Source organism: Eptatretus burgeri, chromosome 2 (assembly GCF_056783735.1).
Source record: "Eptatretus burgeri isolate ZD-2024b chromosome 2, Ebu_testis_v1, whole genome shotgun sequence".
Classification (NCBI taxonomy): Eukaryota; Metazoa; Chordata; class Myxini; order Myxiniformes; family Myxinidae; genus Eptatretus; species Eptatretus burgeri.
The window spans coordinates 159,560,328-159,585,437 of record NC_140962.1 but is presented as its reverse complement, the minus strand read 5'-3'; the positions used below and the strand labels follow the sequence as shown (position 1 = coordinate 159,585,437).

General features: G+C 42.5%; 1 protein-coding gene across 2 annotated transcripts; it reads left to right on the top strand.

The window, feature by feature from the left end:
- Positions 1–2,184: 2,184 nt before the first annotated feature.
- Positions 2,185–23,144, top strand: LOC147033709 (leucine-rich repeat neuronal protein 1-like). Of its 2 annotated transcripts, none has more exons than XM_085871844.1 (2): positions 2,185–2,329; positions 15,295–23,144. In XM_085871844.1, exon 2 carries the CDS (start codon positions 15,370–15,372, stop codon positions 17,539–17,541), a length of 2,172 nt encoding a protein of 723 aa, XP_085727970.1. In that variant the 5' UTR covers positions 2,185–2,329; positions 15,295–15,369; the 3' UTR covers positions 17,542–23,144. The 2 variants fall into 2 exon arrangements, with proteins under 2 accessions (XP_085727970.1, XP_085727971.1); XM_085871845.1 differs by having other exon boundaries at positions 2,206–2,246.
- The last annotated feature ends 1,966 nt before the right edge of the window (positions 23,145–25,110 follow it).

Here is a 25,110-nt window from a genome sequence, read left to right as displayed (position 1 = left end):
ATTCACGTCGACGAGCACATTACCCATAGGAATGATTGCCTCATCCCACCTCCACCCCTCCCCCTTTTACAGTGACACACACACCATAGCACAATTCAAACCCCCCCTTCCATTTCTGTCTCACGTTTACCCCCTTTCACCCTCCTCCTGCTCACAAAAGCAAAGCAGGCATTCCCACATCGAAGCATCGGGATGTTTCACGCTTTCCATTCCCCTATCATGCTATCACCGACCTCCCAGAAACCCGTCATGGTTGCCTGTCCAACTCACAATTTTAAGACAAAATAGACAAAAAAAAAAACTAGCAAGGACCGCTGTAACCTCCGCAGTGAATGCGCTGCTTGAGATAATGCTGCGTAGTTATTTCGGTGGTGTATAAACAACAGAATGCTGCCTCGATCACTGAGGCCTACTTCGCAAGGCCCATGATGCCTATCAGTTCAAAATCCTTAAATTTGGTCATTTCAAATTGAAGGGAAAACTTACAGGGAGGGCATGGTGATTGTGAATACTGTATGATGTCTTTGACTTCACATCGTAGTAATCACCAACATGGCGGTCGTAGTGGAGTCGAGCAAACTGTCCAACCAATGGGTGAATTAGTCAACACAAGTCAGTAAATAGCAGTGCCTGTTTGAAGGTGGGAGGGGACCGAGAAGATCCACATGGACCCTGTGAAAACGTCTATCTAGTGTTGAAGAACTATCGAGTGGTACGACAGGACAGTGCGGCACTGGATTTTGGAGCGTAGGCATTGAAGACATTGCTTGGCCCAACAGTGATGCATGGCGAGATGGAGTGCGTGTTGACGAGTCGCTGGGTTGCTCGAACACCTGGATGCGTGAGTGAGCGAAGAATGTATGACAGAATGCCGCAAGTACGAAAGGGTGGGATTGTCCTGTCGATGTATCATATATGATAGTAGTGCCTGTCCGTGAGAGTGATCCACTTGCGGGAATGCGATGGGTGGTCGGCTCAGTGTCGTCTCGTGTCAACACTGGGTTCGACCTGATGGGGCCACAGATATCACACAGACTGTGAATACGTGGTATGACGATGAGGCAATGATTTCACGTCTGCAGTTGATGACTTTGTGCAGGAAAGACGATGACAAGTAAAATGAAGCCAAATCATCCCTATTGTTGTTGACGGACTTGAGTTTCACTGGAGTTAAACGGAGGTTTACTGGAGTTAAACCACATTTACAGTCCTATCATCATGCCGCTTTTGGGGAGCCGTTTGTTCCCACGGGCACTGGATATTTATGACGCCCACGTCATCGAGTGAATCGTATTACTTCATGAACACGACACCGCATTGGCCGACTGGTGATACGCCATTTGTTGCTTCTTTTTGAACCAGTGACTGTATTTTCCCGCACTCAAGCTTCGCAGCTTATGGGACACCGCTCGGACTGGACGGTCATCAACCTTTAGCGGTGAGTAGAAGTCCATAAGTACGATTTCCTATAGCTTCAACACCAAGGCCTATAACGGAATTAAATTGATCTGCATGCATTTAACAAACTCACACTCACCTCAAAGCTGTCTAGTCTGGGTTTGAATCCCGACCCAGCTACAAACTCTGTCATCCCGGTGTTTCATAGGTCGGGTGATTCATCGATGTGTGTGCGCTGCCTCTCGCTCGGATGGACGTGAAACTGGATGTCTATCTGCTGGCATCAGTCAGTGGATGTTAAAGATCCCATGGTGTCCTTCATGAGGAGTCGGCGAGCTATCTGCGGCACCCTCAACAAACCATTAACCTACATGGGGGCACTGCATCAGTGATGAAACCAGCAGCCACAGGCTGCATACAAACTGAATGAATTTTTAAGCAAACCCTTAAGGCTGGAGGATAACATTTGACTACTACAAGGGCACTGAAATGATAAAAACCTTGATCGGTCGAGAGACAGATAAGGGCTTGTCGAAATAGAGGCACAAACATACATTTTCAGGAGAATCAAACGAAAGACCAAATAATGCATGGAAGTCATCAGAAGGACCCCGGATAGACAAAGAGGAAAGAGAGAGAGTCACGAGGAGGAACACCTGAATCAGGAGGAGAGTCATCAGACTTTTGGGAGCGGGGCCATGATGTATGGGGGCGGGGCTATTATATATGGGGGCGGGGCTATTATATATGGGGGCGGGGCTATTATATATGGGGGCGGGGCTACTTTCGTGAGGGCAGGGCAAGCTTGGCCATCGAACAGATGGACCAACATTCCTCCACATTCACAGGTATCTGTCCCCTGAGAGTGCCTGGTGAGAGGCGGTCGTGGTACTTTTTGAGAGGCTGTGACGAGCGGAAAGAGAGTGAGCAGGTGAGTGAAGCAACGCTGAGAGGTGATGTAACCACAGTCGAACAGTTTAACAATAACTCTACCGAGCAGGTGCAAAGAAAGTTTGAGTTTTCAATCATTATTGTAATCTCAGGATAGATTGGGTATCAGCTTTACTGACTCGGCTCATGGGGTCGAGAATATCGAATGTTTCACAAAAAGGTGGTGGGGGTCGGTGGTGGGGGTCACTGGGGGGGAGGGGGGGATGCTTTGGCAGCTGTTTTAGCCTCGCTAATAAAGCACTCTTTCACCTCCGCTTGTTTTCCAAGTTTGCCCATTGTTTAAAAAGTTTGTTTTTAGTTTTCCAACTTTGTTTTTTCTTTCTTGTTTTACAAGTTGTTTCTTGTTTATCAAGTTTGCCCATTGTTTTAAAGGTTTGTTTTTAGTTTTCCAACTTTGTTTTTAGTTTTCCAACTTTGTTTTTTCTTTCTTGTTTTACAAGTTGTTTCTTGTTCTCCAAGTTTGCCCATTGTTTTAAAGGTTTGTTTTTAGTTGTCCAACTTTGTTTTTTCTTTTTTGTTTTACAAGTTGTTTATTGTTTATCAAGTAAGGAAAAAAACTCTTTTTAAAAAAACAAAACAAATGAACAAACACGTCGGGATCGAATCCGCAAAAAACAACGAAACAAGCTGGGAATGATTGACAAGGAAGGAATGACAAGTTGGGAATGACACCACAATACAATACTACAATCCTTTCATGGATTGCCATCACCACATCCTTTGACAATTTTTTTTGATTGGTGGCAATAGTAATAATTGTGTGAAGATGTCTACGTTCGAGGTAGTTGTAGATTTTGTAGTGTGGGTTGGTGTAATTGTGTATTTTTCTTTGTTGTTGGATTGAAACGGGAAAAAATGTCAAAAGATGTTGTGATGCCAAAGAGAGACAACAACAGAGTTTGCAGGTCTGCGAGAACAACTGGGTCAGGTGGATTGCGGGAGTGAAGAGGATGGGAGGAAATTGGTGTGCAGATGAACTTGACGGGGAGAATGATAAAAAAAAATGCGGCTGGAGAGAGAGAGAGAGAGAGAGAGAGAGAGAGAGAGAGAGAGAGAGAGAGAGAGAGAGAGAGAGAGAGAGAGAGAGAGAGAGAGAGAGAGAGAGAGAGAGAGAGAGAGAGAGAGAGAGAGAGAGAGAGAGAGAGAGAGAGAGAGAGAGAGAGAGAGAGAGAGAGAGAGAGAGAGGGCGAGAGAGAGAGAGAGAGAGAGAGAGACGCAGAGAGAGAGACGCAGAGAGAGAGACGCAGAGAGAGAGACGCAGAGAGAGAGACGCAGAGAGAGAGACGCAGAGAGAGAGACGCAGAGAGAGAGACGCAGAGAGAGAGACGCAGAGAGAGAGACGCAGAGAGAGAGACGCAGAGAGAGAGACGCAGAGAGAGAGAGACGCAGAGAGAGAGAGAGAGAGGCAGAGAGAGAGAGAGAGAGAGAGAGAGAGAGAGAGAGAGAGAGAGAGAGAGACGAGAGAGAGAGAGAGAGAGAGAGAGAGAGAGAGAGAGAGAGAGAGAGAGAGAGAGAGAGAGAGAGAGACAGAGACGCAGAGACGCAGAGAGAGAGAGAGAGAGAGAGAGAGAGAGAGAGAGAGACGCAGAGAGAGACGGAGAGAGAGAGAGAGAGAGAGAGAGAGAGAGAGAGAGAGAGAGAGAGAGAGAGAGAGAGAGAGAGAGAGAGAGATGCAGAGAGAGATGCAGAGAGAGAGAGAGAGAGAGAGAGAGAGAGAGAGAGAGAGAGATGATGGGGCAAGGCAGGAGGAAAAGAGGTAGATCGGCATTGAGATGGGAAGACTGTGTGAGGAGTGATATCAATAAGGTGGGGGTGGTTGGAGGGTGAACAGCGTTGGCTGAGGACAGGGAGAAGTGGAGGAGTATCATGGGTAAGGCAGGGCAAAAGATTGGTACCATTCGACCTCATCTCTTATAAAAAGGAAATAAAGGGAAATGAAGGAAGATGAAGAATAAAAGCAATAAATCACCTTATTGGTTCAATCCCACCATTGATTAACACTTGGTTCCTTCAGAAAACAATAAAAGCTGTATGACTCTCCGATTGGTGATTACAATCTAGAACCAAACACCGAACCGTCTTCACAAAGCTATAGTGGTCATATTCTATGAGTGTAAAACCAGGCAGTGTGTCGTCATCCCAACGTGACATCATCGCTTTGGAGCTTTTTTGCGTTGTATTAAATTTTTAAAATTTGATAAATGTTTTTTTTTTAATTGTCATGGTACAGGCGCAATGCCCACTAGAGAATGTCGCTTCCTTCCGTTGGAATCATTGTTATTGTTTCAGCTGTTATTGTGCTCGGCACGGTGACATTTATCAACAATTCTGTGGATTGAGCAAATCGGTGATTTTGCGATCTCTCCATGTGGTACTTTAGCTTAGCGATGTATTTTGGCGTATTTTTCATTCTTATTCGTTATGAAAACGTTTGAGGCTAAAAGATATGACTTTTAAATGCTTACGACTTCACTCTTGAGTAATTTTAAAGTGTATCATTTTGTCCTCATTTGAATGGGCAGCCATCTTTTACCCGTGCCATCCCGACATGTGGAGAGGACTATCATAACCCATGATAAGTTTGTTTCTGTTTTTAAAAGGTTATTTTTCGTTTTCCAACTTTTGTTTTTTGACTTACAAGTTTGTTTCTTGTTTTACTTTTGGCACCCATATTGGATTGAATAAAAATATTAAATAATGTTTTTCTCTGAAACCGCTTAAGCAATCGACATGAAACTTCACCATTATGATCTAGTGGTGATGAGGGATACAAGTTTGAAATTTCAACCTGATTGGATGCATTCCTTCTGAATACTCCAATGCAGGACTGTACCTATTTGGTCTTACATTTGATTTTTAATCCCATTCTAAATTCAATTGAATAATAATTTAAAATATCATGGGTGAGGGTCAGGTGTCCGATCAAAGCGGGGTTGCATCAAAGGGGGACGTCTTGGTACCCGGTCTTCACTACCAGCAGTTATAAAGTGTCAGTTGTAGTTATATCAATTATTAAATATGTAACACACCAGTACACAAGTGCCACACTAAATATACCACACAAAAGCAGTCCTGGTGAGGATCTGCAATCTCTGATTGCTCTTTTTCTTGCTGTATGGGTTTGGTTCTGGTTTTACAAGTTTGTTTCTTGCTTTATACATTTAAATGGCTCCTCTAATCTCTCGTTGTATTTCCTTTAATCTCTGGTTCTATTTCCTTTAATCTCTGGGTGTGTTTCCTTTAATCTCTGGGTGTGTTTCCTTTAATCTCTGGGTGTGTTTCCTTTAATCTCTGGGTGTGTTTTCTTTAATCTTTGGGTGTGTTTCCTTTAATCTCTGGGTGTGTTTCATTTAATCTCTGGGTGTGTTTCCTTTAATCTCTGGGTGTGTTTCCTTTAATCTCTGGGTGTTTTTTCTTTAATCTTAGAGTGTGCTTCCTTTAATCTCTGGGTGTGTTTCCTTTAATCTCTGGGTGTTTTTTCTTTAATCTCTGGGTGTGTTTCCTTTAATCTCTGGGTGTGTTTCCTTTAATCTCTGGGTGTGTTTCCTTTAATATCTGGTTGTTTTTCCATTTAATCTCTGGGTGTCTTTCCTTTAATCTCTGGGTGTTTCCTTTAATATCTGGGTGTGTTTCCTTTAATATCTGGGTGTGTTTCCTTTAATCTCTGGTTGTGTTTCCTTTAATATCTGGGTGTGTTTCCTTTAATCTCTGGGTGTTTCCTTTAATCTCGGGTGTGTTTCCTTTAATATCTGGGTGTGTTTCCTTTAATATCTGGGTGTGTTTCCTTTAATCTCTGGGTGTGTTTCCTTTAATATCTGGTTGTGTTTCCTTTAATATCTGGGTGTATTTCCTTTAATCTCTGGTTGTGTTTCCTTTAATCTCTGGGTGTGTTTCCTTTAATATCTGGTTGTTTTTCAATTTAATCTCTCGGTGTGTTTCCTTTAATCTCTGGGTGTGTTTCCTTTAATATCTGGTTGTGTTTCCTTTAATATCTGGGTGTGTTTCCTTTAATCTCTGGTTGTGTTTCCTTTAATATCTGGGTGTGTTTCCTTTAATATCTGGGTGTGTTTCCTTTAATCTCTGGTGGTGTTTCCCTTTAATCTCTGGGTGTGTTTCCTTTAATATCTGGTTGTTTTTCCATTTAATCTCTGGGTGTGTTTCCTTTAATATCTGGTTGTTTTTCCATTTAATCTCTGGGTGTCTTTCCTTTAATCTCTGGGTGTGTTTCCTTTAATATCTGGGTGTGTTTCCTTTAATCTCTGGTTGTGTTTCCTTTAATATCTGGGTGTGTTTCCTTTAATCTCTGGGTGTGTTTCCTTTAATATCTGGTTGTGTTTCCTTTAATATCTGGGTGTATTTCCTTTAATCTCTGGTTGTGTTTCCTTTAATATCTGGGTGTGTTTCCTTTAATCTCTGGGTGTGTTTCCTTTAATATCTGGTTGTTTTTCAATTTAATCTCTCGGTGTGTTTCCTTTAATCTCTGGGTGTGTTTCCTTTAATATCTGGTTGTGTTTCCTTTAATATCTGGGTGTGTTTCCTTTAATCTCTGGTTGTGTTTCCTTTAATATCTGGGTGTGTTTCCTTTAATCTCTGGTTGTGTTTCCTTTAATCTCTGGTTGTGTTTCCTTTAATATCTGGGTGTGTTTCCTTTAATCTCTGGTTGTGTTTCCCTTTAATCTCTGGGTGTGTTTCCTTTAATATCTGGTTGTTTTTCCATTTAATCTCTGGGTGTGTTTCCTTTAATATCTGGTTGTTTTTCCATTTAATCTCTGGGTGTCTTTCCTTTAATCTCTGGGTGTGTTTCCTTTAATATCTGGGTGTGTTTCCTTTAATCTCTGGTTGTGTTTCCTTTAATATCTGGGTGTGTTTCCTTTAATCTCTGGTTGTGTTTCCTTTAATATCTGGGTGTGTTTCCTTTAATCTCTGGGTGTGTTTCCTTTAATCTCGGGTGTGTTTCCTTTAATATCTGGGTGTGTTTCCTTTAATATCTGGGTGTGTTTCCTTTAATATCTGGGTGTGTTTCCTTTAATCTCTGGGTGTGTTTCCTTTAATATCTGGTTGTGTTTCCTTTAATATCTGGGTGTATTTCCTTTAATCTCTGGTTGTGTTTCCTTTAATATCTGGGTGTGTTTCCTTTAATCTCTGGGTGTGTTTCCTTTAATATCTGGTTGTTTTTCAATTTAATCTCTCGGTGTGTTTCCTTTAATCTCTGGGTGTGTTTCCTTTAATATCTGGTTGTGTTTCCTTTAATATCTGGGTATGTTTCCTTTAATCTCTGGTTGTGTTTCCTTTAATATCTGGGTGTGTTTCCTTTAATCTCTGGTTGTGTTTCCTTTAATATCTGGGTGTGTTTCCTTTAATCTCTGGGTGTGTTTCCTTTAATATCTGGTTGTTTTTCCATTTAATCTCTGGGTGTGTTTCCTTTAATATCTGGTTGTTTTTCCATTTAATCTCTGGGTGTCTTTCCTTTAATATCTGGGTGTGTTTCCTTTAATATCTGGGTGTGTTTCCTTTAATCTCTGGTTGTGTTTCCTTTAATATCTGGGTGTGTTTCCTTTAATCTCTGGGTGTGTTTCCTTTAATATCTGGTTGTGTTTCCTTTAATATCTGGGTGTATTTCCTTTAATCTCTGGTTGTGTTTCCTTTAATATCTGGGTGTGTTTCCTTTAATCTCTGGGTGTGTTTCCTTTAATATCTGGTTGTTTTTCAATTTAATCTCTCGGTGTGTTTCCTTTAATCTCTTGGTGTGTTTCCTTTAATATATGGTTGTTTTTCCATTTAATCTCTGGGTGTCTTTCCTTTAATCTCTGGGTGTGTTTCCTTTAATATCTGGGTGTGTTTCCTTTAATATCTGGGTGTGTTTCCTTTAATATCTGGTTGTGTTTCCTTTAATATCTGGGTGTATTTCCTTTAATCTCTGGTTGTGTTTCCTTTAATATCTGGGTGTGTTTCCTTTAATCTCTGGGTGTGTTTCCTTTAATATCTGGGTGTGTTTCCTTTAATCTCTGGGTGTGTTTCCTTTAATCTCTGGTTGTGTTTCCTTTAATATCTGGGTGTGTTTCCTTTAATCTCTGGTTGTTTTTCAATTTAATCTCTCAGTGTCTTTCCTTTAATCACTGGTTGTGTTTCCCTTCATTTTAGTCATTCTTGTATTTACAGTAAACGTCACATAATAATTCTCAGTTTCACAAAGATGACAGACAATCCTTCTTCATCAACCATCTGCTGTGACTTCATCTGTTTGATCATTTGGGAAGTTATTCCGAACAAGTAAAAACACAACCTCACATCCTCATGAGCACCTGATGTTGCATGTCACCATCACACCCAAACATCACACCCAAACATCACACCCAAACATCACACCCAAACATCACACCCAAACATCACACCCAAACATCACACCCAAACATCACACCCAAACATCACTCCCAAACATCACTCCCAAACATCACTCCCAAACATCACACCCAAACATCACACCCAAACCTTTTAGTGATGTGCGCTGATCGTGTAAAGCATTTCACTGAATCATACTTTGAAATAATTTTCTTTTGCATTCCCAACAAGATATTTATCCGAAATTTCTAACGTCCATGAAGCACAGTGACCATTATAAGCTGCGTAAGTGATTGTGGTTTTGGTGATTGTGCCGCTGTGGTGGAGTTACGACCGAGGTACGTTAGCATGAGAAAAGCCTCGGCTCCCACAATGGCCACACATCTGCTGCTCTCCCTAATCCGTGTCCCAGACAACGCACCCACAGCACGACGGTGCCCAGAAACGCCTCGGCCCGAATCCACACGGGGTGCGTCACAGGAGGTGCTGGGAACCGAAGCACCGTGCTATGCTAATGGATGTGCACATGTGGAGCAAGTGTTTATAATTAAAGTGTAAACTATAAGAACCATTGGGTCAAATTGTGTTTCTTTAACCCTCTTCAAACCTCTATCCCCCATCACACAAACACACATACACACATACACAAGCACACACACACACCTCCACACTCAAATTATTTTATCACGACTGGCTCAAACTCCACTTTGCCTTTCTCTTGGCATCACCACTCCGGTGCATTCTATCAGCAGCAACACCATGAAACCATAACTTTACATACTTTAAATTTCCTAACTCCAAACAAGTATTTACTAATGTCATGGGTACATACAACATGTAAGGGAATAAAAACATGTATTTACTAATGTCATGGGGACATACACGACGAGAGGGGTCCCAAACATGTATTTACTAATGTCATGGGTACATACAATATGAGAGGGGTCCCAAACATGTATTTACTAATGTCATGGGGACATACACGACGAGAGGGGTCCCAAACATGTATTTACTAATGTCATGGGGACATACAATATATGAGGGAATAAAAACATGTATTTACTAATGTCATGGGGACATACACGACGAGAGGGGTCCCAAACATGTATTTACTAATGTCATGGGTACATACAATATGAGAGGGGTCCCAAACATGTATTTACTAATGTCATGGGGACATACAATATGAGAGGGGTCCCAAACATGTATTTACTAATGTCATGGGTACATACAATATGAGAGGGGTCCCAAACATGTATTTACTAATGTCATGGGGACATACAATATGAGAGGGGTCCCAAACATGTATTTACTAATGTCATGGGTACATACAATATATGAGGGAATAAAAACATGTATTTACTAATGTCATGGGGACATACACGACGAGAGGGGTCCCAAACATGTATTTACTAATGTCATGGGTACATACAATATGAGAGGGGTCCCAAACATGTATTTACTAATGTCATGGGTACATACAATATGAGAGGGGTCCCAAACATGTATTTACTAATGTCATGGGTACATACAATATGAGAGGGGTCCCAAACATGTATTTACTAATGTCATGGATACATACCACATGAAAGTGGTTCCAAACATAGAGGAGTTTATTTGCAGGATGTCTCAAAACGTTGTGAACCGATTCGAATGAAACTTGGTGATCACGTTAGATGTGTGACAAGGAAGAATTGATTCGATTTGGGGTTAAGGTCTGAATCCGATAATTACTTTTCAAGTGATTCTTCACCAATGAGAGATGGGGCTAAAAACGATATGTAATATTTCTCAAAAAAAAATATTTGGCCCGACATGTTCTCGTGGATCAGGCGTCGCGCGGTGGAGGTACTGTGCTGTATGTGCTCTACCAAGTTCCCTTCTAGTTTATAAATATTTCTCCTTCTCATCGAAACTTAATCATGCAATTGGGTCTCAATGTTTGTTGGGATGTCATGAAGGGCCATCCTGTTGAGATATGTTTTTACAATAATACATGCAGTGACAGTAGAGAACAAGACCAACCCTCCGTCCTCCTCTCCACAACCCTCCAAATTCTGTACCCATCCTTGGAAGTGATGGCTACCTGAAAACAAATGATCCAGGTCCTGATTGTCCAAGGTTCCTCCGACATCTGTTTATAACATCACCATTCTGTAACTATATGATGTTCATACCTTTGACATATTTAGTTTCACGAATTACAGTATTTATCTTTGTTCATATTCTTTGGTCAAGTTCCGACAACTACCGCAATCACTTCCTTATATTGATGTTTTCCACATCCTCTGCAGGTGTTCTTTGAGGTCCCGCCATTTCTCAATCTTTTCTCTTTTTCTACCAAATTCCTGCACACTTTGGTACATACAGTATCTTTTCTGAGGCCTGGGTTCTTGGTTGAACTTTGTTGTCTGTACAAATGTTGTAGTTGTACTCCAGAAGTGCCTCAAGTTCATGTTGCCACCACATTTGGGATCTCTATTAATGAGATTGGACACACAGACTCCAATAAAATGTGGATACTTTTCTATCTCTCCAATCGAACTGTACTCGTTGTACCAGCTCATGATATGCTGCAGTCACTGTCCCCAGTTTGCAATGCATGTTGGTGTTCCACCAATGGTCCCTTTTTTCTAACTTCAGTGCTAATTTACCCCACCTCCTCAAATCTACCTCCTAACTCCTCCGACCTCCTCATCCTCTCCTTTGCCCTCCCATCTTGCCCCTCATCCTTCCTCCACTCTGAGCACCTCTTCACTGTCCTCTGCTTTAGTATCGGCTCCAACTCTGGTGTCCTAAACGGTGTGCCCCTCACCCTTCTCCCTCAACTACCCCCCTCTTACTCTTCTCCCTCTAAACTTCCTCCTCTGTCCCCCTCCTCAAAGATGCCCCCGCTCACATCCACAAACCTGCCTCCTTCCCCTGCCCTCTCTCTTCCAACTCATTCCCCCACCTCCTCCAAACTTTGTCTTCCCTCTGCCCCTCTCTCATTACTCCCCACTGTGCCTCATCCCATCACCAATATGGCTTTTGTCTTCCTCCTCCTCATCCGACCCTCTCCCCGAGTAATCCCAGCAGCTTCAGGTTTTTTATGCTTTGAGAATGTTTTGCGGAATGAAGGGTTTTACACTGACCGGAGGGGAAATCCTGCCACCAACCTTCTTATAAAAAGTAATCCAACTGCAGGACGACGTCCGCAGACACAGTTGGGCTTTGAATGGTACATTTGGGCACATATGTGTCCGCACACACAGTTGGGCACATATATGGATGATCGTTGGCTTACAAGCAGCTCGTCCACCCTTTGACAGGTTTTGTTCTTCATCCTGCTGGGTATCCATATCCAAACACCCTCCTCACCAAGACACTTGGTGGGTGAGACTGTTTAGTCTCCGACAACCCGACCATGGAACAGGTTCGTACTGGTTTACATGGTACCTGTAGCAAGTCACAGGTCTAATCTGATCTGACCTGACAGTGAGCGCCACTCTATCGAGCGCTACCTATGCATGCCGCTGTCCACACGAGTGTCCTTTCACACAGTAACTGCAATACTTATGTAATTTAAGTTGCCTTCTCGACCGAACACCCTTACATTTCCAATCACGTTGTATATTTCTGATCAGTAACACAATGCAGAGAAGTAAGTCACTCCAGACCTTCTCCCACCCTCACCCCTACTTCCCTTTTTGCTGCTGTGCAGTGTGCAGGATGGGTGCAGAGAGGGGAGAGAGAGAGAGGAGGAAGGGGGAAGGGAGTGATGGAGAAGGAGAGAATGGGAGGAGAGGGGTGTGGGAAGAATTGAGATCTTGAAGTCACATTTTACATGATGTGGAATTACACATTACAAACTGTATTTCACATGTGCTTGGACATGCGTATTCACGTATTATGTGAAGTAAATAAATTGTGTCGATTACATCATTTCTGGATCTGACGAATTGCCAGTGCCCATTTTGTAAAACTCTACGTGTAACATCCAACTCAAGAGATCCAAGTGTCATTGATGTCTCCGCCCGTCGGTTTCCTATGGGTGTCGCACTCGTAAATCATGTTCTTCTGCTACTGCAGTGTCTGTCTGGTGTGTGTTTTGGAATTGGGAACGATACACCACGGCCAGAGTAAAGATGCGACCTTTGAAATTTGGCGGGAAAACCTCTCATTTGGAAGCTCCAAATGCGGTGGTTCATCAAGGGTCTTGCTCGGCCCCCATCCTTTCAAACTGACTGACGCATCGCAGGCGACAGACTCGTTGGAAGTTCGGTGCATCGAAAACCTAAGTAAAGATATTTTCAGCTTTGACAGCGAACAGCCCGAAGGACGATCCATCACTAAATTGGTGACCGTCTGGATGGAAGGTTTGACTTTGTGCCCACCCGGTCCATCGTGACATTCCGACCCTGTTTCGAACCCGTCACCATAACAATATCAACCTGTAAATAGATCGGGGAGGTAAGGGATGAGTTACGTAGGAGAGAGAACATCGCAGGTATGGATGTAAGATGACAGGAGCTGGTGGTTTACTTCAAACCGGAAGTCATGGAGGGAAAAGTGGGATTCAGAATACTGAGGAAGGAGGTTCCACAAGGAGGAGCAAAGAGGAAGGAAGGAATGAGGGTGAGCGGCAAGATTACATTCTGGGAGTTTACCAATGAGGAGGTCGCTCCAATAATGTGTAATGACCTGAAGTAACTAGGAAGGGATGGAGGAATGAAGGAGCACAGGGCCAGCATGATTTGAGGAGGGACAACCAACCCATCTACAATGATATCATCAGGCTCTGTATTTTTGCTTCTTAATGGGAGATTCCAATGATATTGGGAGCGAGGAGAGCGGAACTCCATTGAGTTTTTTTTTTTTTTTTACAAAGGACTTGTAGGCTGTTAGTCGTTCTGGTTTCCTAAAGAAGGACCTGGCATGATGAAGGATGCCCAACTTTGGAGGCCAGCTCTGATATACGGTTTGCCTAGGCATGGTCATAGTTCATGATGAGGTCAAGAAGGTTTAGAGACTGAACTTCTTCAAGTGGTTCGGATTAGGATTTGGGCTCGAGTTTGGGTTGGTATTGGGGTTGGGATTGGGGTTGGGATTGGGGTTAGGGTTGGCTTGTAATGTTTTTCCTCTGCTCTTTCTTCCATCATTTATTTCTTATCGAAATTTGCTGGCCTCGCTTCTTTAAAAACCTTTTATTCTTTCGCATTATTATTATTATTATTATTATTATTATTATTATTATTATTATTATTATTATTCCTTTATTTGTTATTCTTAAATAAATAAAAAAATTGAGGAAAAGAGAGGGAAGAAAAGGTGAGTGACATCATATTTCTCCATCAAGGTCCCATTTTTTTCACCCTTGATGCTAAATATGGAGCATATTTCTGATTTATAAGGAAGTGAAATTGAAGAACAGCTCTTTAAACCCAAATGGAGGAGCTAGCTGGTGCAGGAGTCCAACTGGAGCGGCGCATTCGGAGCACTCTCGGAATGTGTGAGGCTTTGGGGCCTTTTGTTATAAGCAGCTATCATGCCAGGCTCAGGATTGACAGGGAAGAAACCGAGATGGATAACTGTTTCCTCAAAATGATGGAAGAATCATACACGACACACCATTCAAAAGAATGTGAAATACTCGTGTATGATTACAAAAGCTGATTTCAATAACACGGCCCGGACATTGTTGTTCAGCCTTGAGACCTTTCGAGACTACGGGTGCTTCTGGATTGGTCTGTTTAGCATTCCCATCTGAAATTCTAACTTAGGATTATCAGAACCAAGGTTCGAATCCCAGATACTATAGTATTTGTCCATTATCTACTCATACCCCTAAAAATTCACTTTAAAGTCCCATGGTGTCCACCGATGTCTTTGTCCCATATGTGATTACCGTACAAGCTCATCACGAGTCTTTGATCATTGTATAAACATGGGGATAGTCAGTGGCCTGAACTCGAGGAATTTAAATATATGGGACATGTTCGAGTCAGATGACATTTTGTAAGTTATATTTAAAACTGCTCTCACATTGGTTCCCCAATTGTCCCAATTGTTGTTTTGCAGCTGTCCCTCGACTCCCCTCCCTCGATTCCCCTTCCCTCTCTTCTCATTTCCCTCTTCCTTCATCCACATTCACTAGGAACCCCATTGTCCTCACTTGCATTGATTGAGACCCTTCCCCCGCCTAATCCTCCTCTATACCTTTTGGAAACATTGTGCCTGCTCTCACAGGGAGCGCACCTCCCCTCTTCCCCCACCCCATTCTTAGACCCTTTGGGAGACCCTCTCCTTTCCACAATCTTCCACCCACTGGAAGAAACAAAAGTCCATTATGTCTCCATAGTTCCTGCCATGTAGGCATGTACGAGTCACTCTATGAGACAAATGGCATCATCGCTGTTGAGACATTGAGATGGACAACACAGCGACAGTTGAAATGGAATTTAATAACATTATTCTCACCGTCTAAAGACATCAAATGATCACAAATTATTTTATTTTATGCACTCCATCACCGTATTCATTGAAAGAAAAAGGTTGTTGCGTTCTTGATGAAATGTAAATGTAAATGCAAATGTAAATGTGTGTTTTATTCATTGCTTGTTGCAGACAAAGGAGAAACTCAGAAAAAAGAAGAATCAAAGGAATCTACGAAACGGATCTCCAACAAGATAAAGGTCAGATATGCCCGATATCTGGATCGCCGTTTCCCTCCTTCCTCTGCTGCTCCTGGCAGCAGGACAGGACGCCGTAAGCAATGTTGCTCCGGAGTGGAAGCCCGCTTGTCCGCTGCCATGCATCTGCTCTTCCCAGGCTTTGGCAGTCCCCCACTTCACGGCAGGCCTTGTACACACCATTGATTGCCGTGGGAAAAACCTCTCAACCGTCCCAGGTCCTCTGCCTTTAGACGTCCAGTTCTTGTCGTTGCGGACAAATCGACTCGACGGCTTCGCTCCCGGAGCCCTTAAGGGTCTGACAAATCTCACTGAGCTCGACCTCTCGGAAAATGAAATTGATGCTGTTGGAGAATGGGGCTCTGGTGGAAGAGATCTGCAAGCACTGTACTTCATCAGAAATTCGGTGAAGGCTCTCCCTCCAGGTTCTTTCAAACAATTTCGGAACCTACGAGCTATCTATGCAAGCTTAAATCACATTTGTAGTATAGCGAACGGTGCTTTTGCTGGTCTGAGAGAGATCCGTACACTCTACCTGGACCATAACGCACTGACGGCTGTTCGTCCCACTTGGTTTGAGGACATGCCAAGGCTCGAAACTTTAGTGCTTCGAGGAAATCCTATAACTCAGCTCAACGATGGTGTCTTTGCTCCACTGATAAGTCTTCAGGATCTGGATATGGCAGATACGGAGCTCGATTACCTTGCGGACGAAGCTTTACTTGGCCTCGTTAGCCTCAACAGTCTTTCATTGGCTGGAAGTAAGCTCGTTCGTGTTCCCGGTCCGGCCCTGGCGACACTACCTCGTTTACAGATGCTTGACCTGTCCCGAACCTTGTTGCGCACGATAACCAAAGGTAACTTCCACAACCTGTCTCGCCTTGAAGAAGTGCATGCGTCGGCTCTGCCTGATCTTGTTGCCGTAGAGCGTGGCGCTTTCGACTCGCTTCCTCTTCTACGCCGTCTCGATCTGTCTCACTGCCCCCGACTTGCCTTTTTGCACCGGGATGCTTTCCGCACCACTCCTAGTCTGGAGAGCTTAATGTTAAACGATGGAAATTTGCCCGGTCTATACCATGCTACAGTCCATTCTATGCCTGCCCTGCGTAATCTTGCAATCCATTCAAATCCACTTCGTTGTGACTGCATGAATCGATGGTGGTTGGAACCTGCAAACATCCATACAGCAACCAAAGGCCTGAGGTTTCTGCAGCCTGAGCGAATGTTTTGTGCTGAGCCTGCTGAGCACAAGGGAAGACCTGCTGTCCCTGGTCCGGCTCTGAAAGACCTTCCAGAAGATTGCCTTCCACTCATCGCATCCGCAAATGTTGTGGCAACAGGTGGCGAGGCAGGCGGCATTGATGGAGATGGTGGCAGTGGTGGGACGGCAATCCTCGAGTGTCGAGCCACAGCAGAACCAGAGCCGACGATATATTGGGTATCGCCACATGGTGATAAGATTACCGCCGATACGCTGTCATCAAAATACTGGCTTGAGACTGATGGAACTTTAGCAATTGCTGATGCGCGGCCCACAGATGCGGGCCTATACACCTGCGTTGCCTTTAATGCTGAGGGTGCCGACACGCACAGCATCACATTGTGGGTGCCTGGAACTCCACTCAAGTCACTCACTCCTCTTCACGTCTCTGCTAATGCCATTGGGCCTACTTCAGTGTTAGTTGAATGGTCTTCAGTGCCCAAAGATGAACCCTTGACTCTAATGTGGTCTTTGAGATTATCTGACTCTTGGGCTGCGAGTGGTGACCTTTTGGTGTCACCATCAACTAGCTACATGCTTCGCCTCCCTTCTGGTGCCTCGGACTTCCTGTTGCATGACCTCCTTTCTGGGGCTACCTACAAAGTGTGTGTGACCACTGAAGAACATCCAGTGCCGGAAGATTGTGTCGATGTCGAAACTCCAACCGCATCATCAAAGGTCATCACAGAAGGCCTTCTGCCACGACCTGCCGGCAGAGCCGCCACCAGACTCAGCCTTGCCTATGCGGTTCTGGCAGCTCTCACCTTTCTAGTGATCCTCCTCATCAGTGTGCGCTACATAAAGGGTCGACTCCAGTGGAAATATACACGCAAAGGCCTCGCGGTTCCGTTCAACCACGTCTACCCTCCACTCACGATTCCCATGGATTTGGATGATGAGAAGCAACAGCTGAAGATGTGAAGGTTCATGGAGCGATTTCCATTGATCTGACTCGATGTTGATTTTGTTTGATTGTATTAGTATTCCTTTGTTATTTTTTCATTACACAAACGCATGCATTTTGTTGTGTGCAAGATGGAGTGAGTTCCCCTTGATGCCTTAATTTGTGTAAAGGTGTAATGGTTTATAATTGGATTTCACCCTCGTTTTAACAGTTACAGGTGTTTGGGTAATACAAGCAGGTTCTCTGGTTTGACTGGTGTTTCACATTGTTTCATTGCCTGTACACTTTGCTGTTGGACAGTATTTGAGGATCATGTACACCAGTGAACTGACTGGACCAGTTGAATTGTTGTCCTTAATTTAAGAGTGGGGGGGGGGAGAAAGGGAGAGCAAACTATACTCTCTGCCTTTTGAGTTAAGGGAAACTCACAGCCGATCCTTCTCCAGGTCATTTGTATGTAGTGAAACTAGATTGCTGCTATGGTAATGCAAGGGTAGGTACTCGACAATATATACATCAGCATACTTAAATCAGTCCTTACATCTTGTTATCTTTACCAAATCCATGTCTGGTTGAAATGGAAAAAACCTGCGATCTCAATAGGCCCCAATATGGCTGATGCATTACATTGCTCTGCAGGGCTCTTGCTCATGTGCATCCTCTATCCTAGTAGGCCCCAATATGGCTGATGCATTACATTGCTCTGCAGGGCTCTTGCTCATGTACATCCTCTATCCTAGTAGGCCCCAATATGGCTGATGCATTACATTGCTCTGCAGGGCTCTTGCTCATGTGCATCCTCTATCCTAGTAGGCCCCAATATGGCTGATGCATTACATTGCTCTGCAGGGCTCTTGCTCATGTACATCCTCTATCTTAGTAGGCCCCAATATGGCTGATGCATTACATTGCTCTGCAGGGCTCTTGCTCATGTACATCCTCTATCCTAGTAGGCCCCAATATGGCTGATGCATTACATTGCTCTGCAGGGCTCTTGCTCATGTACATCCTCTATCCTAGTAGGCCCCAATATGGCTGATGTACTACATCGCTCTGTGGGGTTTTTGTTAATGGGTGAAACTTGCTATCCTTGTAGGCCCCAACATGGCTGATGCACTACTGTACATCGCTCTGAGGGGCTCTTGTTATGCCTTGTGGCTTTAATTAACGTATGGCATTTTGCCATTTGCAATAGTTTATTACTCGAATATAGAATCGAGGTTATATGAAGGTTTAACTTTTTTAATCTTGTAAAAGTATGGTTTTGATTAATCATTGTAATACCCCGTAAAGGCCTTTGTGCACGAGTAAGTTCTCCGCATCGAAGATGTGGGTCTTTTGGGGAATATTTAGTTATGTGACCTCATAGCAACCTTTTAGCTGTACATTAAATAAGTTAGTAATCGGTGAATGCATTTTGGGCTGGCAGGATGGCTTACAAGTACGCACACTCGCCTCTAAGTTGTCTATCCTGGGTTTGAATCCCGACCCAGCTATAAACTGTCATCCCGGTGTTTCACACACAGGCTGATTCATTAATGTGTGTGTGTGCCGTCCCTCATCCCTCAGATGGACGTTAAACGAGGAATTTGGTCTGCCGGCATTAGTCGGTGAACGTTGATCATCCCACGGTGTCCTTCACGAAGAGTAGGTGAGCTGTCGCCGGCAATATGGCCAAAAATTTACAAATTACCGCCCTAACCACGTGTTCCCCCTGTTTCAAGGGAACGAAGTGCAAAAGGGTCAACCCCCAAGGGGGATCACTTCGATCTTTAGCTGGGCATGCGGATTAGTCGTACAGTAGAATGCATATTGGGCCGGGATTGAATTACATATTCCACAAGCTGGTTGCATCATTACTGCGGCACTTCCATGCCACTGATACAATGCCCTCACGCGGCAAGATAGTCAGTTGCAATTTGACTGTGGTACCTTGACACGGTCTTCCATTCATGGTTGAAAGACACCAAGGATCTTTAATGTCCTCCAGCCAATGATAGCAGACAGGACAACAAGGGAAGGTCCATCAAACAGATGGGGCACTCATTGATACATCACTCTGACCACACAAAACGACAGTTTAAACACAGATGAAAATGAAATCCAGACGAGACGACTCAAAGGCATGATGTCTCTGCCATCCTGTCAGACGATGACCCAGTGAGCTGATTGGATGAGCGTATAAGTAGATGAGAAAATTTGTTCTAACACGTGGAACATGTCTTTCAATCCTGAAAAATCTCACACACTCACTATGTCTCTCCGAAAGGACCACCTGGAACCCCCCCCGCCCCCCATCTACTTTCTCAACAATCCGCTGGAAGAAGCCTCCAAAGCCAGTCGCCGACTGGGAATCCTCCATCATTCAAAGACCTTCCTTGGCCCACCTAAGTTCCTGACCACTTACAAAGCTTTCGTCCAAAGCCTGATGGAATACTGCTCTCCCACCTTTCTCGGCTTAACGCTGTGGAAACCAAGGCATTTCGGATCATTGACATCTCCCGCAATGAGGCTGAGACTTTGGGCCTCTCACTCTCTCACCGCAAGCTGGTTGGTGGTCTTTCTGTCTTTTACCGTCTCCTCTCCACCCTCACCCCCCCTGCTCTCTCTGCGATTTGGCCCCACCACATTTCCACAGGGTGCTTAAGGTCTGCCAACAACCCCTTCTGGTAAAACTACCAAAATCACGAATCACTGCTCACCTTCACTCTTTCATTCCTCTTTTTTTCCCGCCTTTGGAATAAACTCCCACACTATTCATTCCTATTCTTCCCTCCAGGCTTTCAAAACAGCTGTTCACCACCACCTCTTATCATCCCCCATCCAAATCCTCGATCTTTTCTACCCCCGATAATCCACCCAGGCCCACCTCCTTCAAATTCCCTGCTTTCCTGAAAGTCCCTGTAATGTCCATCTTGTATTCCCCATGTTCCCCACCCCATCCCTCTCCCATCCACAGATCTCCTAATGTCTCTATTCCCCACTGTTTTGTCCTTCCCACTCCCACTCCTCTTGTCTCATGCCCTCCTTGCTGTGTGTTGTGTGTTCGCTCTCACATGAGCCACGACAAGGTATACAAAAAAAAGAAGAAAAAAAAGTCCTTTCATTCAAGCTTCTGGATCTCACTATATGCCATGATCTTTCCTGGGAAAGCCACATTTCCAACCTGGCCTCCAAAGACAATAGCCGTCTGGGCATCCTCTGTCATGAAACGTCCTTCCTTGGCACGACTGAGCTCCTGACCACATACAAAGCTTTCGACCACAGCCTGATGAAGTACTGCTCTCCCTTCCAGAGATCCCACTTATCACCTTCCTCGGCTTCACGCTGTGGTCAACCAAGGCATTTAGGATCATTGGTATCTCCCGTGGTGAGGCTGAGTCTTTGGGTCTCTCACTCTCTCTCAACGGAGGCAGGTCTGTGGTCTTTCTGTCTTCTACCATCTCCTCTCCAGTCTTTCCCCCCCTGCCCTGTCTGCGATATGTCCCCACCATATTTCCGCAGGGCGCTCAAGGTCCGCCAGCAACCCCCTTCTGGTAAAACTACCAAAATCACGAATCACTGCTCACCTTCACTCTTTCATTCCTCTTTTTCCTCGCCTTTGGAACAAACTCTCACACTCTCTTCAATCCCATTCTTTCTCCAGGTCTTCAAAACAGCTGTTTGCCATGATCTTGGATCATCCCCCATCGAAAACAATGATCTTTTCTACCCCCTCCCCAAGTTTCCAGTTTTTCCTTCCTGAAAATTTGCTTCTGTATCCATATTATCCACCCCTTGTCCCCCCCACCCCCCAACCTCACCTGGCACTGCTGTTTATTTTCTCCATCGATCCCCATTTATTTTGTCTCTCGGCCCTGCTGTTGGCGTTTCCCCCTCTCTTTCTGCTGTTCCTTTTTTCTGTTGCGTCCTGATCCTGTGTTTGCGCTTATTTTATGGCCGTAGCTATCAATACCCCCCCCCCCTCCAGGAGGGGGTCAGTAAACCACTGCACTGTGCCACATGTAGGTACAGGTGAAAATCACAAGTTGTCAACCCACCCTCATGGGGTAGTGGGGATTATTTTGTGCCAAAGACCTAACCATGGGTACCCCGAGCACATTTGCAAAATTTGGTGGAGATCGACCAAGCCGTTTGATTCTACAAGGTTGAAAAATTAATTACAGTTCATTATATTAAATTAATTATTATACATATTACATCACATATGGAGAATTAGTGTATTTTAGTATTATTGGTTGATCACGTGAGTGCATGTAATGTCGCTATTGATTTGAATTTGTAATGAGTTATATCATAGTAAATAACCTTTTCAGATGGAATTACTATTTCATGTACATATAAATGCCTCAGATAATTTGAAGAGTACAGGTGAGGCATTATACCTGTGTGTTCCATTGAATGGATCTGACCACGATCCTCAATGTCTTCTTTCCATTGGATCTTAAATCATGGAATCTTCTGTTTATAGAAAACCGAGTCATTATGGAAACAACTGGAAGTGGTAATATGAGAGGAATTATGATTCCTAGTAGTTATAACAGAGGTATTATAATTAGAGGTTGTTATAATACAGCCTTTATAATTAATGGTGGTTATAATAGAGCCTTTATACTTAGTGGTGGTTCTAATGGAACCCTTATAATTCGTGGTGGTTCTAATAGAGCCTTTACAATTAGTGGTGGTTCTAATGGAGCCTTTCTAATTAGTGGTGGTTATAATAGAGCCTTTATAATCAGTAGTGGTTATAATAGAGCCTTTATAATTAGTAGTGGTTGAGATAGAGCCTTTATAATTAGTAGTGGTTATAATAGAGCCTTTATAATTAGTGGTGGTTATAAAAGGTGGTTATTATCGGGGCATTATAATTAGTGGTGGTTATTATTGGAGCATTATCATTTGAGGTGGTTACAATTAGTGGTAGTTAATGGAAGAACCTTTGATTAGTAGAGATGCTTTCATTAAATGATGACCCGATTTTAGCCTTGCCCTGAAAACCTTTTATCCCTGGATATGAGAAATCCCAATGGTGTATGGATAAGGTTGGCATATACCTCACTGGATACACTGGGTTAGTTAGGGAATGGTACGTACAGAAGTACACACCATGATATTTACACATCTGGATCCGGGAATTAACATTGCTGGTAATTAATTCCTTATCATTTGCTAGTGGGCCTTAAAGATCCCTTGATTATGATTGAGAAGAGAGGGTCACTGTGTGCCAGTATTTTGGCCAAAGCAAAATTCCTTCCTGTACTAAAGCAATGGAGATAGTATGGCCAAGCTGCAATGTACAGTGTAATGTCACAATGGCTAAGTGCTATTGTGACGTCATTGTGATCGGGAGAGTAGATGGACCAGCTGACGGACAGACTTGCTTTGTTCATTCAACTTTCATAAGGACTATGTGACAATACAAAGTTCCAAAGTGACTCTTAGATATATAGTTAGGAATGGAACTATGATTGCATTTTAATGTTAACAGATGTTTAGGGAGAGAGATCGATTTCAAACAAAAGGCAAATTGTAAGAAACTAATCATTGTACTGTACGTGGGATTTATTTTTAATTTGAGTTGTGTTTGAGTAAAATAAATGTTCAAAATTGTTGGTAAGAATGATAATTTTATTTTCCCCTCACCCCTTCTAATTCCAATCCATCGATAACTTGTTATATTAACTTGTTGATCATAAACTTATATTATAGCATCAAACCCTCTTTGGAAAGCTTCGCACAGATGCTTTTACTTTCAATAGTTTTATCATAACGATTGGTATTTGTGCCTTACATGATATCCACAGGAAGATCTTTAATCCACAGGTAGACTCTTTAATCTGTAGGTAGATCCTTAATCTAAAAATAGATATCTAATCCAGTCAGAGTATTAATCTGTAGGTATATTATTTCATCCACAAGTAGATTCTTTAATCTCCAAGTAGCTTTTCAAAAGTTAAAAGGTAGATTTTAAACATGATGGATTTGTTCTAACATGTGGGTTCAGTTTTATAATTACAATATTTGTTTTGAACATTTTGAAATGAAGAATGTATTTTATCACCGTAAATCAATATTACAATTGTTATGTACTGTGGGATGTTACTTTCTTTTTACAATAAAAACTGTTTTGAAAACCAAACTACGTACACAGTATTTTTTAAACCACACTTTACATTTTGTAATTTTTTAAAACAACTTTTGTTTTTAATAAACTATATATTTTTTGTTAAACCAAATTCTACATTTCGTAATTTTTTTTTTAATCAAACTTTTGTTTATAATAAACTATCTACATTTTGCTATTAACCCGAATTCTACAATTTGTAATTTTTTTACCCAACTTTTGTTTTTAATAAACTATTTACATTTTGTTGCTAAACCAAATTCTACACTTTGTAATTTTTTTTACCCAACTTTTGTTTTTAATAAACTATTTACATTTTGTTGCTAAACCAAATTCTACATTTTGTAATTTTTTTCCCCAACTTATGTTTTTAATAAACTATTTACATTTTGTTGTTAAACCAAATTCTACATTTTGTAATTTTTAAAAATAAACTATCTCCAGTTTTTTTCACCCTAACTTCACATTTTGTGTTTTTATTTTTATTTTTTGACCAAAATTTCATTTTTTAATAAACTCTACATTTTGTGATTTTAAACCAAACATTACATTTCATGTTTAAAACCAAACTTCACATTTTGTGTTTTTGTCGGAGGTGGAGTGATACACACACCTTTGGGGTTTCCTTCCGTTTGGCGTGTTCTCCAACGACTGCAATCCAGATAGAGAACTGCGTTCTCCACTGATGCGCCCACAAAATATGTACTTGCTTTCTTCTCTGAAACTACATGCACAATTTTGATTGAACTTTACCACAACCTTCATCACCCATCATGTTCAAAAGTTTGTTCATACCATAAAACGAAAAAGAATAAGAATATATATATATATATATATATACATATATATATATATATATATATATATATATATATATATATATATACATACATACATACATACATACATACATACATACATACATACATACATATATACATATAGACATTTTGAAGGACATTATCATAAAAAGAAAATCACAAAGCATTTCGTTGTGCTTTCTTCAGGTGAAATTCGCACAAAGTGAGTGAGTAATGATGAAGAACAGTCTAATAGACACCTATCAACAAAGTCAATTCTGATCGGATGTTCTCTACTGATGTATCATCACCTCCCAACTCAATCCCCCCATCGTATACTACAGGTATGTGAATGACATATTTTGCCTGTTTGAATCTTGTGAAGTCTGTGACCGCTTCTTGAATGAATTGAATTCTCTTCATCCTGCCCTCAAGTTCACGACGGAATTGGAACGTTCTATTTGCTTACCCTTTCTGGACGTCCTCGCAGATAGATCTACATCTTCATTTACTACGTCCATCTACAGAAAGCCCTCTTTCACCTCGATGGGACTCCTTTCGTTCAACGAGATACAAGATTGGATTGATAAATGTATTAGTGAGTCGAACTAAGAGGATATGTTCCAATTCCAAGTTTCATACAGAGATGGACAAAAATGCCG

Bases quoted from the DNA above. Each gene is read 5' to 3' on its own strand.
- LOC147033709 (XM_085871844.1), top strand. From the start codon at position 15,370: ATGCCCGATATCTGGATCGCCGTTTCCCTCCTTCCTCTGCTGCTCCTG.